Here is a 12,809-nt window from a genome sequence, read left to right as displayed (position 1 = left end):
CGTCAAAATCGCAAAAATCCCAAGAAATTTACTTTAATGCTTTGGGTGTATTGAAAATGATGTAACCGCATTTTTATTGAGTTTTTCATAAAAAAACCAAATTTTTATTATTCTGCCATTTTGGAGCCATATTTTTCTGCTGGATCGACGCACACATCGTGAATCACCCCGAACATGCATCATAAACCAGAAATACTTCGATGAATATATTTGAAAAGCGTCGTAACCTTGGAGCATCGTAAGCCGGACCCGTCATAAACCAGGACTGCTTGTACTCACTACTCCAAAACACATCATAATCTGCTTCAGCTTAGGCAGTCAAATAGCTATGGTTGAAACCTTGGATAAACAGGTAATGCAATATGTTTACTGATAAACAGTTATATAAATCACACTTTATTAAAGGATATTAACTTTTGATAAAATGATAATACACAGTGCTAGAGAGACTAATAGTAAACAGACAGACCTTTATAAGATCGCTTACAGAAGTGCAATTTGCATTTACTGCACTGTATACAGTAGTGTCAAAATAAAAAAAAAAAGTTACAAAATTGCCATTTTACATCTGTATGATATTTTTACTGTGTCTGCAAATTTCCAACATTTGCAAGGGCTTCGGATGTATTATTGCAGATAATTGAGGGAATACTGTATGTACTGTCTTCAACACATCACCAGCTGTGTGTGCTTGCTTTGTATTGGGGCTGAATTTCACTGCAAAATACCTCACCTTCCACAGATTTTCAATACCAATTTTGTTCTTTTCTTCACCCCAAAGAGTTCACAAACTTTACATTGCTTAATCAAGCTTCTATCAATTTTTAATATTTCAAGCCCAGCTGATACTTTTGTTATCTAAGTTTTATAGCACAAAACTTGCAAGAGAAATTAAAGAGGGAGTTAACGATAGATGTTTAACGAGGAATGTGTCATTTTGATTTGAAATTTTCCTGAGTTTTTTGGCCATTGCATATTTATTAATCATCACACCTTCAAGATGGCTACCCAAGATATCTAGAGATGCATATGTTTACATGGCATCACAGATGGCAGGGGAGGTATGAAATACTAATTTTGATTTTGAAGTGGAAGCAACACAATACATAGATATTTACAGTGCAATGCCAATTATCAAGTTATCAAGCAATAACAAGGTGAGAGTGAAACATTAAATACCAAGGCCTACAGTAGGTTACGCGCACATGGCACAGCTCAGATAGAAACGTAGCTGTGTGAGTCAGTCACTAGCATAATTATTTTATCTTCACTTTGCATGCCACAAATAAAAGACTCTCCTGTGACATCCTAACTCACATCACTAATTAGCATTCACTCCCCACTTGTGTTGCTCATGTACTGCTAAACTTGTAGCCAAGTTGATATAGCATAGACTTATTTTTTTAAACCATACACTGTCAGTAGCTTTTCAAAATCCTTTTATGAGCAATCTGTTTCCAAGATTTTGGTGTTTGCAAATTACTGAAGATGTTACTTTTCTCTTAGTCTGGAAAAGACAGCCAGTTTGTAGCCAGTTACTGGCCTCCTGGTCATTGCCTTCAGAAACATGCATTCTGTCACTTCTGTATTAGTTCATATTTGATCAACTCTGAGTGGAACATTGCTGCAAAAACAATTTTCTGTCAGCATATTTTCTTTTTACTAGGAAAAGATATGACTCCAGTTAGAGATATAGAACTGCAAAACATTTATGGCTATAATAAATTTTGTGATGGTTCTGATTACATTGAGTTTTTTTAGCATTGCAGAGCACTCTTTGTCAGGAAGTGTCTCACTGTATGAGTCCACTGTAGTTTTTAAGTTTTTATTTGAAATACTTTACATCAATAAAAGCTAAGAGAAAGTGGATTTCTAAGTATGCGTTTATTTGTAGGCTGATGAGCTGTGGATGAACCAAGAGGGCACAGACCATAGAGTAAGAAAGCCCCAAAATGAGGCTGACACTGCTGGATCTTCCCCAGAACATGCTCCTCATGTACGTAGTGAATTGGTCGGGTTTGTTTCAGTATGTTACATAATATAATTTTTTTTACATTTTTGTATCAGTGATTACTTTGTATAGTTTTGGGCTCCTAGGCAAATACTTTATTAGTAGAATGGTTTCCACAAAAAAATTATTTCTTTCAAAATAACCTGTTCCTTAGTTCCAATCTCTTTTGTTACAAAATGTTTCTAGACAAAAGTTGTATAAAAGAAAAGAAGAAAACAGTCTGTAGGTAAATGCAACACATGCTCTTGCAGATACATCAGTATCAACCTGTCAGTCAAATTGGTTCATTGTTTGTCTGGTTACCGTTGACATTTTTTCCAGACTGTTTGATGGGGATATTCAATGAATTTTGTAAACTGCTCTTTCCTGTCTTTAATCAGCTCTCTAGTATCATTTTGTTTTTATCTTTGTGTTTTTCATTTCATTCATTTAGTAACATACATGTGCTTAAGTGTGATGTTGGTTAGTAACACCTCAGAAGCAGATGTGGGAACAGCTAAAGCAATATAGAAGTTATATAGAGATTCGTTACCACTTGTAAGTGGAATTTCTGTTGCTGAGCAGTGGTAGGAGCATTAATCCTGCTGGTGCTACTGTTCCCACGTAATAAAATTCCTGTTTCCTTCAGAGGGAGATGGGTCTTTCACTCTCAGGAATAAAAACTTTAATTTTGACCCATCTCATATATTAACCCTCTGGTGATCCGATGACGCGAAACCGCGTCAATAATTTTTTTGCCACATGCACTCCAATGATACGATTTCTGAGTCAAAAAAAATGAGTCATTTGAAGAAAACGAGGACTGCGCCATTGCGTGGGCAGATCTTGGACCTACAAGAAAACGTAAACAGGAAACCAATAGGTATCGCGCATGCGCCGCAGTCCTCTCTAACTAAAGTTAATTTAACCTCCTGTTTGACGAGTTCAGCACGTTTTTTAGCGCTCTCCACGTTTTTGCTTTGTCATCATTTATCTGCGTTTGTGGAAGCGCTTGCTGCTATTATTATAAAAGTGTTTGCAAGTGATTGTTAAGTATTTTGAATAATATTTCAAGTGTTTTTCAATAAGACAAATAGTGAAGAATTTACTTTTTTACATGTATTTCTGTCTTTCTACATTTCCATCTTTCAGCTTCAATTGGTCAATTTTTTCTGGGAACACTTATTGCTTTTACGTGGGCTATTTATAGAAAATTTATTCAGCTTTCCAATGCAATTTTCACTTTTTTCTTAGCGTTATTCATTACTGAGTAATTACAAAAAATGTAAATGTAAATATGAGCACTCGGGAACCCAGTCAAGCCGCATAGTTCGGCCTAGGGTTCACGAGTGTGTGAATAATTTTTTGTATGCCTGTTTGTGCATCTGTAAATAACTTCAATGTGCATGTATTATCATTAGGTCATCCAAATGGCCATTGTTTGTACTTCTGTCGGTTGAACGGCAAAATGTAAAATATCAATGTTTCTATAAAAATCTTGCGAACACTTGACTTCACGTGAAAAAACAAAACTTGCCTTTAAGCTTTAAATTGCTCAATTATTTACAAACATACTATTGATTTTTAGGTAATGTATATATATAGATAGGAAATTTATTAAGTTTCCATCGTAGTTTTCACTTTTTTCTAGCATTATTTATTACCGAGTAGTTACGAAATATGTCAGCGTGTATATATATACACATTGAATGCTATAGTTCGGCCGGAATTTATGCATGCGCAAATAATTTTTTGTACACCTGTTTGTGCATCTGTAAATAACTTCAATGTGCATGTGTTATATATCGTTCAAATGGCCATTCTTTGTACTTTATCATGCTGAACAGCAAAATGTAAAAATATCAACGTTTCTATATAATAATCTGTTTGCCGATATTTTCTTAGAAAAAAGATTTGTCATAATCCTAACGACAATTGCTCAATTTTATTCTAACAATACATATATCTTTCTTTTGTGCATTTTATAGAAAAGTTATTCAGCTTTCTCTAATGCCACTTATTTTTTTCTATCTTATTCCTTACTTAGGTGTACATACAAAACATCAACATAAGTAGGTTGGAAAATTGTAATTGCACTCCAAAAAATTAGCATTTTTTAATCGGTAACAGCTAATAAGTAAACACATTTATAGCAAAGTGATTGCTTTCACATGAAAGTTCGAACATGTCCACAGAATTTACGTATAAAATAAACTCCCAAACATAATTATTATATTTTCATAATTAAAAAAATATTCACGATTTTCCTAAAAATTTCGTTCATCCGTCTTTTTATTATTTCTGCCTTGCAAAGATTTTTTGATTGCTTTAGAAAAATTCAATCATTTGCCAACATCATAAAACAAACTAGAAGTCTATATCAGTTATAGTTTGGACGTATCGATTTTTACAAAGAAACTTTTCTGTGCAAGCCCCACTTTTCCCTCCACAGCATAAGTCACGTACCAGGTAGCACTATAGGAACCCGTGTAAGCACGAGAGGGTTAAGTTAAAGGGATGAACTGTTCATGCACAGCTTAATCAACTGTCTATGACAAGATTTTTTATTAGATAGTTGCTAGAAAACTTTAAGCCTCCTGGATAATATCATTGATTGGTCATGGAAGTCTCACTAATCTCCATTTGAACTTCAGGAATAAGCTTTTTTTTTATTTTATCTCTTTGTACTTTATGGTTTACTACTGACATAAGCACCTTTGAGGTGAGTCTGGGGTCTGCACATACTGTCAAGTAAGGTAGTCACTCTGGGTTTCCCATGGGCTCTCTTTATTGTGGATATCATCTTAGAGTTTTACATGGCAGGTGACAGAATAATCTATCACAACATTTGTCAATCTTTCTCATTTGATTCATGCCCAGATTGCTGAGGCCTTCCTCCACGTTAGAAATCAAGACTTTTAGCTGTAGCCATAGCTCAAGTTGTGATCATGCAGTTAAATATTCAGTTATCAATTTGTTCAGATGAGTGGTCTTGAGGAATGCTGATAATGTGCGATTAATGTCCATAAGATCAGAGCTTTGTCTGTGTACTTATATTTAAAAACATTACTTAAATGAATGTCAGATAATGACTTTAGAAGGAATAGAAATGGTGGTCTTTTGATGACTAAAGTCATTATTCTATGCTTGCGTATTTGCATAAATCCTCTTATCAGCTACCAGTTGTCCACATTTACCAATAATCTGGACAGAAATACTGTCAGTCAAAATATTTTTTGTAATAGTTTTGTTTTCATGGGCCTTTTAATTTCATAATGAGTATTGTATTTTATTTTAATAATGGCATAGATGTGCCAAAGATCGTCCTATCATCTCTGTAAATCAATCTTATGATTGGCATTTAAGGTTTAGGCTTTTTCTTCAATAGTCTGTAATGAATGATAAACACATTGTAAGCACTTACAGTCACATCCTCTTATTTTGCCCCTAAGGTTCAGGGTTCTGTCTCACAGTTACAGCAGCTTGGCCACTAAAGTAGTGGTAATGCCTTTTGAGCAATTATTTCAATTCAAAACAACAAACCGTTCTTCCCCTCCTAAAATTAAATTTGGGTACTTGAAGTAACGAGTTTGTTGTGAAACAAGTCATTTTTAAAAGCAAGTTTTTTTTAAAACAAACCTATTACTTATATACAAATATCCCCTCCTCTGAGACCTGCATTCTCACTAACGAGAGAGTTGATAGTACATAAAGAATGAAGCAATTTGACAGGTAGATTTGGATTACATGCTCAGTACCTCCCTGTGGCTGTGTTGGTTTTAATCCGGAAATATTTTGTCAGGGAGCATAGCAATAGTCAGAATTACCACTGTATGTAATGAGGAGTATATGAAAATATTATGTTGTTAGAAAATTACATGTTGATTACATGGAGGTAAGAATAATAAAAAAATTTTCAAGCTCATGATGATAGCACTCGGTACATAAGGGAAATTTTCCTATTCAGTCACTGAATAATAATAATTTTTGTCTCTTCTGTTTTAGCCTTTGGGTAATGACACTGAGTTCCGGTCATTTGAGTCTTTAGTGTCATCTGCTGTAAGGGCTAGTGTTGAACTCTTGCAAAGCCATGTGGGAGGTGTGGTATCTTCTCAAATACTGTCACTCCATTGTTACTTTGTGCTATACATAGCACAGTGGTAGGGCAGGTGAGTAGTGTATATAATTTAGTTTTGAATTTGAGATGTAGTAGATGTGTTGCCCATGTAGATAACATGTATATAAGATTATGGAAATCTGAAAATAATTTTACTTTTTCAACTTCACTGTATCAGAATGAAGAATAAGGAAGAAAAGTGTGTTGATATAGCATGTTTATTTCAAAGATTAGGATAAAATACAGGCAGTCCCCGGTTATCGGCGGGGGTTCTGTTCCCGATGGCGTGAGGATAACCGAAAATCGGCGATAACAGCGCCGATAACTGGGGATCGGCGCCAATTACCAGGGATCGGCACCAATAACCAGGGATCGGCGCCGAAAATCCAGTTATCGTTGTCACTAGACCAGCGCCGTAAAACTAGATCACCAATAACCGAGGCCACCGATAACTGGGGACTGCCTGTAAGACTTTTCTTAAGTGTAAATCTTGGTGTATTGTTAAGCATGTACTTAAAATCCTTAAACTTTATGAGGACTACTGTCTTCATTGTCAGAGAGAATGAAAGACAGATATTTTATATCAGGTTCCTGTTTGATTTTCTGACTACTTGGCCATTCTGGCTTTTGCAATTATGCTGCCCATCTGCTGCTCAGTGGGGCCTGGTAATCCTGAGTGTGAGTCATGACAGTCATGTTTTTGGCTTTCCACTACAAAGAATAAGTCTGGGTTATTAGTTTGCCTTACAAATCTGCAGAGCTTAGTTTCTCTAAGAATTTGGCTGGCATTCATCATATTTAATGTATTAAAAGATTTGTTTCCAGCCACCATTGGTATTGAGTTAATTAGGACCCTCTCAACAAGTCTGCAAGGCTATGCCTTATTGTTCCTTTTGTATAAAAGTTTACTGTCCTTAAAATTCATTGTATGGTTAAATTCCCTATAGTGTGTGGCTATTACATTGTTTCTATCATTAACATTAATGGTTTTATTTGCTTGTCATTAATGTGTTTTTTGAAATTTCTTCCAGTCTCTCCCTGATGAGCCCAATTACAGTTGTTACAATTGATGACGTATACCCCAGCTTTCTCAATTTTTATCAAACTTTTCATTTTTTACAGACAACAGACTCTGAATCTGCTCCCAGAGTTTTGCTGGTTTTCTGTAGACACAGAGCTGAAGACTGCCCTTCAAGCCTTTGTAGGAAAGCGGTAGATATCACCTCTATTGTGTAACAGGGTTAACTATATCTGTCAATATAGCATTTAATTCAAAAGGTACACACAATTACAAAGCACAACATTATTTTTCTCTGTAAATATTTGTGCATTGTATGATTTACTTTTTATTTTTCCTTTTCTTTGTTATAAACAGATTATTGGAAGTAAACAACGAAGTACCATCTGTTATTTCTCAAGTGTTACTGACCCAGTATTGTACTGTGTTAGTTCAAAGACTTCGAGATACACACCCCACATTACCCCAGACACCCACCAAACTGCCACCAAACAAGCAAGCTCAGGTAACTGATATTCATATTTCCATTTTAATTTTGTTTGAAGACTTTTACACTTGTTGCTTTTATAAACCATATCTTTACTGCTGCTAAGAATGTATGAGTTATATTATTAGTTTTTGCTTAGGAAATGAATTTATCAAATTATATTGTTTTGCTGAAATGTGAATTTTGGATCAGAAAGTTATAAAAAATAATAATAGCAATGGGTTGGTTATGCAGTGATATTGTTACTGACATATTTATATTATGCCAGTCATTGCCGTAGTTAGCCTATTTTTCTGTTCAGAAATGGGTGATTATATTCACACTTACAAGATCCTTCCTGGTGATAGTCCCCTTATTAAGCGAAGGTCTCATCCATTACTCACTTGTTGTAGATATTTTAAATCTGCAATCCATTCTGATGATAGAGCTTGTGCACCATGACTTCCCTGTTGTCTCTTTTACGTGATCATTTTCAGAGTTGGGAAGGTTTTACAGCAACCATTGCATGGCATTCCTTGTAAATTTTCTCAACCAACTATCATTTAACCCCAAAGAACCAAGGATTTTGCAGTGGTTGTCTTCCTACAAGTGCTTAGATCACAAACTCATTTTGTTGGTTTATACTCTTACACATGTTAATGGTATCCACATGTTTACCTATATGGTATGGCAGAGTTAGCAAAGCTAGAAGCGATAGATTTGCTTCCAAGAAACTTTGTTGTTCTATATTGTGGCTTCCTCTCTTATATTTCAAAACCAGAGTGAGTGGCAGCACAAATGTCATAAAGTAAATCCCAATAAGTTGACATAAATTGCTTTAAAGGTACACAGTGGAAATATGACACCTTGCCAAGGAAATGTGGATATTTATATGCAATATCCATATTGACCTTACCTGACTTGTTATCCCATGAATAGTGAAATTAGTATTTTTGTAATGGTTGCCTGATACTGCTGACTGCCAGGCATATGCTGGTTAAATGCCCCAGTCCATAGGAACTGAGCAGTTGCATATTTTTTAGACAGTACTGATACAGATGGAGATAATAGTTTGACGCATATTTTAGGTGAGAATGTGGTGTATAGTTCTAATGGAATTTTTTCATAACAAGCTGATCTGCTAGAGCATAATTATAATACCAAAGCACTCCCCTTTAATCATATTCATTTTGTAATACACCAGGTCCCCCATAGTATGTGTAGTTTATGACAATCCTTGCTCTTACTCTACTATTACTGTCAATCTGAATGTTCTCCTGGTCAGCTTGGCAACATGACTTTTTCTGAACTTCTGGATAGGGGTTTGAATCTAGCAGCAGACATTAGAATTGCTTCATACTCTTGTATTTGCATTTAAGGCTTTATAGTGACAGGTGCATCCATGTGAAGAATCCGAGTAGTTAAGAGGGCATTGTAGTTTATTATAATTACATACATATGTGGTAAAAAGTGACTAGTAGGTTTTATATATGTTGGCAGTATGTTTTGTTTCGAAAATAGGTCAGCTCAAGGGCCTTAAGACAATACGTAGCTATAAGCTAAGTCACTTTTGTAGCTTCTGTGATGGCTTCATCCTTCCAGTATTTTTGTACAAATTGTTGGTAAAGTTTTTTGTAGCTTTATTGCTCTCTTTTCTCTCTCATATCCTTAAAATTTGTTTTCATAGTTTTGCTTAGCTTTTCTTTTACAGTTTATAATAACATTCAGTTGGTGGTCTGCTGTGTACTTTTAGACTTATTTTTCATATTTCAAGATTTTTTATTCTCCTAGTGGCGATTAAAGAATCTTCCATGCATTATTGACTCTGGCATATCTGATGCCAGATAATCAATTAGTGTATGGTAACCAAAAGGTCAGTTGCCCATGCTGAACATTCTGTTGCATAACGGAATGGGTAGCAAGTGAAAATTCTGCCAGTATTTTTTGTTTGTTCTGATAGCACCTCCGCATGGTAAGAGGGTGTGGAAAGTATTCAGTCAGGAGGACATGCTTTAGATTCTGAACAAGCTTGACCATGGATGGCCCTGATGTATGGTTTACCCAAGAAAAACAAGCTTATTGCTTATGTAAATGATGCTACTTGACTTGCATCAATCCCATATCTTGATTGGAGAAACTTGGATACTAGTCTCTTAACCCTTAAATGCCGACTGGATGATTTACGCCGACTAAAATTGTCTGTTGGGTGCCGGTGGACGACCGTGACGCCGATACAAAAATTTCAACCTTCGGTCGATCCTTGACTCGACCGAAATGGTCGAAAAACGCAATTGTAAGCTAAAACTCTTACATTCTAGTAATATTCAATCATTTACCTTCATTTTGCAAAATAAATTGGAAGTCTCTAGCACAATATTTCGATTTATGGTGAATTTTAAAACTTTTCCTTATGCCCTCGCGGTAATTTGGGCTGAAAAATTTCAGAAATTCTTTTTTGTCATTTTGTCGTAATTTTTTAATTGGTTTTATATTAGCTGTTACATAAAGTTTTATATATGAAAATGTGCGTAATTTCATGTGTAAATACAGCAAAATACAACCCATGGTTGTAGCTTTTATCAGTTTGGAAACATTCACATAAACCACGTATTACTAAAATTTCAACCTTCTGTCAACTTTTTGACTGACCGAAATGGTAAAAACGCAATTGTAAGCTAAAACCTACATTCTAGTAATATTCAATTATTTACCTTCTTTGCAACAAATTGGAAGTCTCGAGCACAATATTTCAATTTATGGTGAATTTTGAAAAACTTTTTCCTTACGCCGCACCAGAAATTCTTTCATCACGTTGTCGTAATGTTTGCATTGTTTTATATTAGTCGTTACATAAAGTTTTATATATGGAAATGTGCGCAATTTCATGTAGAATACAAAAAATAATCATATGGTTGTAGCTTATCAGTTTTGAAATATTTTCATATAAATCACGATAATCGCCAAAATTCCCCAACCTTCGGTCAACTTTAACGCGACCGAAATGGTCGAAAAACGCAATTGTAAGCTAAAACTATTACATTCTAGTAATATTCAATCATTTACCTTCATTTTGCAATAAATTGGAAGTCTCTAGCACAATATTTTGATTTATGGTGAATTTTTGAAAAACATTTTCCTTACGTCCGCGCAGTAACTCATTAACATCTCAGAAATTCTTTCGCTACGTTGTTGTAATGTTTGCACCGTTTTATATTAGTCGTTACATAAACTTTTTATATATGAAAATGTGCGCAATTTCATGTACAATACAACAGAAAATAACTCATGGTTGTAGCTTTTATCACTTTTGAAATATTTTCATAAATCACGATAAATAGAAAATTCGACTTTCGGTCAACTTTAACTGACCGAAATAGTCGAAAACTGCACTTGTAAGCTAAAACACTTACAGTCTAGTAATATTCAATCAATTAGCTTCATTTTTCAACAAACGGGAAGTCTTCTAGCACAATATTTCCGATTTATTTGTGAATTTTAAAAAACATTTTTTTACGTCCGCTGCGGTAATCGCGCATCATTTTGTAATAATATTTTCTGTGTTGCTTTGGATCGTTTTACAACTTGTTATATACCAAAATCATCGCAATTTAGTGTACAATACAAAGAAAAAATAGCCCATTAGCTTTAACTGCTTTCTCACAGCGCGATTTGTATAAAAATTATATATGAACATTTTTTTGTGCTGTCATATATTTCAATATTTATATGATAATGATATTTTTTTTCATTTTCTGATGGTTGCATACTAAAACTTCAGGCAATGACAAAAAAAGGAGCCAAAATGAACTCTTAATCTTAGAACTAAGCGATGATGATTTTTTGAAAAAAACTTTTTCTGCTTCGACGCTAACTCCCGAACGCCGCCGGCATACGGGAGACGTTTTTGTAAATAGAGGCTCGGCGTTAGAGGGTTAACTGACATTTAGCTAGAATTACTGCATGCTGTAAATCGTGAGAGATGAAATTTAACTCTAGCAAAACTCAAAGTATGATTTGATATGTCTAGAACATTGGAGCCCTTCTCCCAAGTCTTTTCATAGACTCAGTGTTAGTAGGTCCAGTGCAGTGGATCCTTCCATCCCAGATCCTTTCATTGATCGTATTTCTTTAACTATTTGCAAATCATTTAAAATTCTACGTATCATTCCTGATTATAAATGGACTTTTTAGAAGCATATCTGGTCTAAATCATCTTCGATTAGCCAAAAGTTGGTATATTGAGAAAGTCTTACAATATATTTGGAGATCTATTTATTCAGAGAAATTTTTTTATAAATTTATCATGCCATGTCTTGAATATTGTTCCGTAGTCTGGTCTGCAGCAGCTAACATATCTTAAATTGTTGGAAATCACAGATTTTCAATCATCTTTTTTAAAGAAAAAACATATCTTATATATCAATAAATACAGTAATTGTAGGAGAAAAAGTCAAAATCAAAACACCTTGAGAAAATTCAGGATGGCAGTGAATGCTGTCTAGTCACAAGTGACTTCCTACTAGAATATTTTATGGCATAGGTCCCTGGGATCTGCGGATGCATGTACACTTACTGTAGTACTGGCTGACTGCAAAATTTTTTTTAAGAGAAATAGTGTTTTGGATAAATTTATCACCATGAAGTGGGTTAAGTACAAGTAATGGATTTATGGTGAGACAAATATAGTTTCTGGTATTTCTAGCAATATAAACAAGAGTGGGGATGGACAGCACACCTCCTCATCTATAAAATTTAAGTAGTTGACCAGATCAAGTACCTAATTATTAACCTAGTCTTAATGGTCCTCATGGCACTGAGGGTCTGATGTATATATATCCAGTTTGTTCTTGCTAAACCCTAATACTATTAAAAAATTAGTTGAATCAAGGATGGAATGGACATAGATTCTTAAAAGTGGCTTTATGCACATTGACCACTTAATTCAGTGAGCATTTTTTTTAATGATCTTACTGCAGTACAGTACTACTGCTTCAGAACAGGTTAATCACCTAAAAGTTTCTGATAAATTTTAGATTTTTTTACTAAGTATGAACTGTTTCATGTATAAAAACACATTTCTTCTTTTAGGATATTTTGTGGCATTTGGTTGGTTATTAATATTGTGATTAGTGTGTAAAGTATGAATATCCGTCAAATTTTTATGACTACACATAGTTATTCAGCTTTATTCTTACTGTTATAAGTATTTTTAAGGTAT

The 12,809-nt window shown here is 34.5% G+C and overlaps 1 protein-coding gene across 1 annotated transcript in view; it reads left to right on the top strand.

Moving 5' to 3' along the window:
- LOC136835783 (serine-rich adhesin for platelets-like) overlaps window positions 1-12,809 on the top strand; it is a 212,365-nt gene that overhangs the window by 173,764 nt on the left and 25,792 nt on the right. Inside the window, 5 exon segments of the mRNA XM_067099639.1 lie at window positions 1,895-1,996; window positions 5,996-6,101; window positions 6,104-6,278; window positions 7,230-7,319; window positions 7,483-7,630. Of these exon segments, the coding sequence (XP_066955740.1) occupies window positions 1,895-1,996; window positions 5,996-6,101; window positions 6,104-6,278; window positions 7,230-7,319; window positions 7,483-7,630 (621 nt within the window).

Source organism: Macrobrachium rosenbergii, chromosome 55 (assembly GCF_040412425.1).
Source record: "Macrobrachium rosenbergii isolate ZJJX-2024 chromosome 55, ASM4041242v1, whole genome shotgun sequence".
NCBI lineage: Eukaryota > Metazoa > Arthropoda > Malacostraca > Decapoda > Palaemonidae > Macrobrachium > Macrobrachium rosenbergii.
The sequence above is the reverse complement of the archived record's forward strand: the minus strand, read 5'-3'. Positions and strand labels throughout refer to the sequence as shown.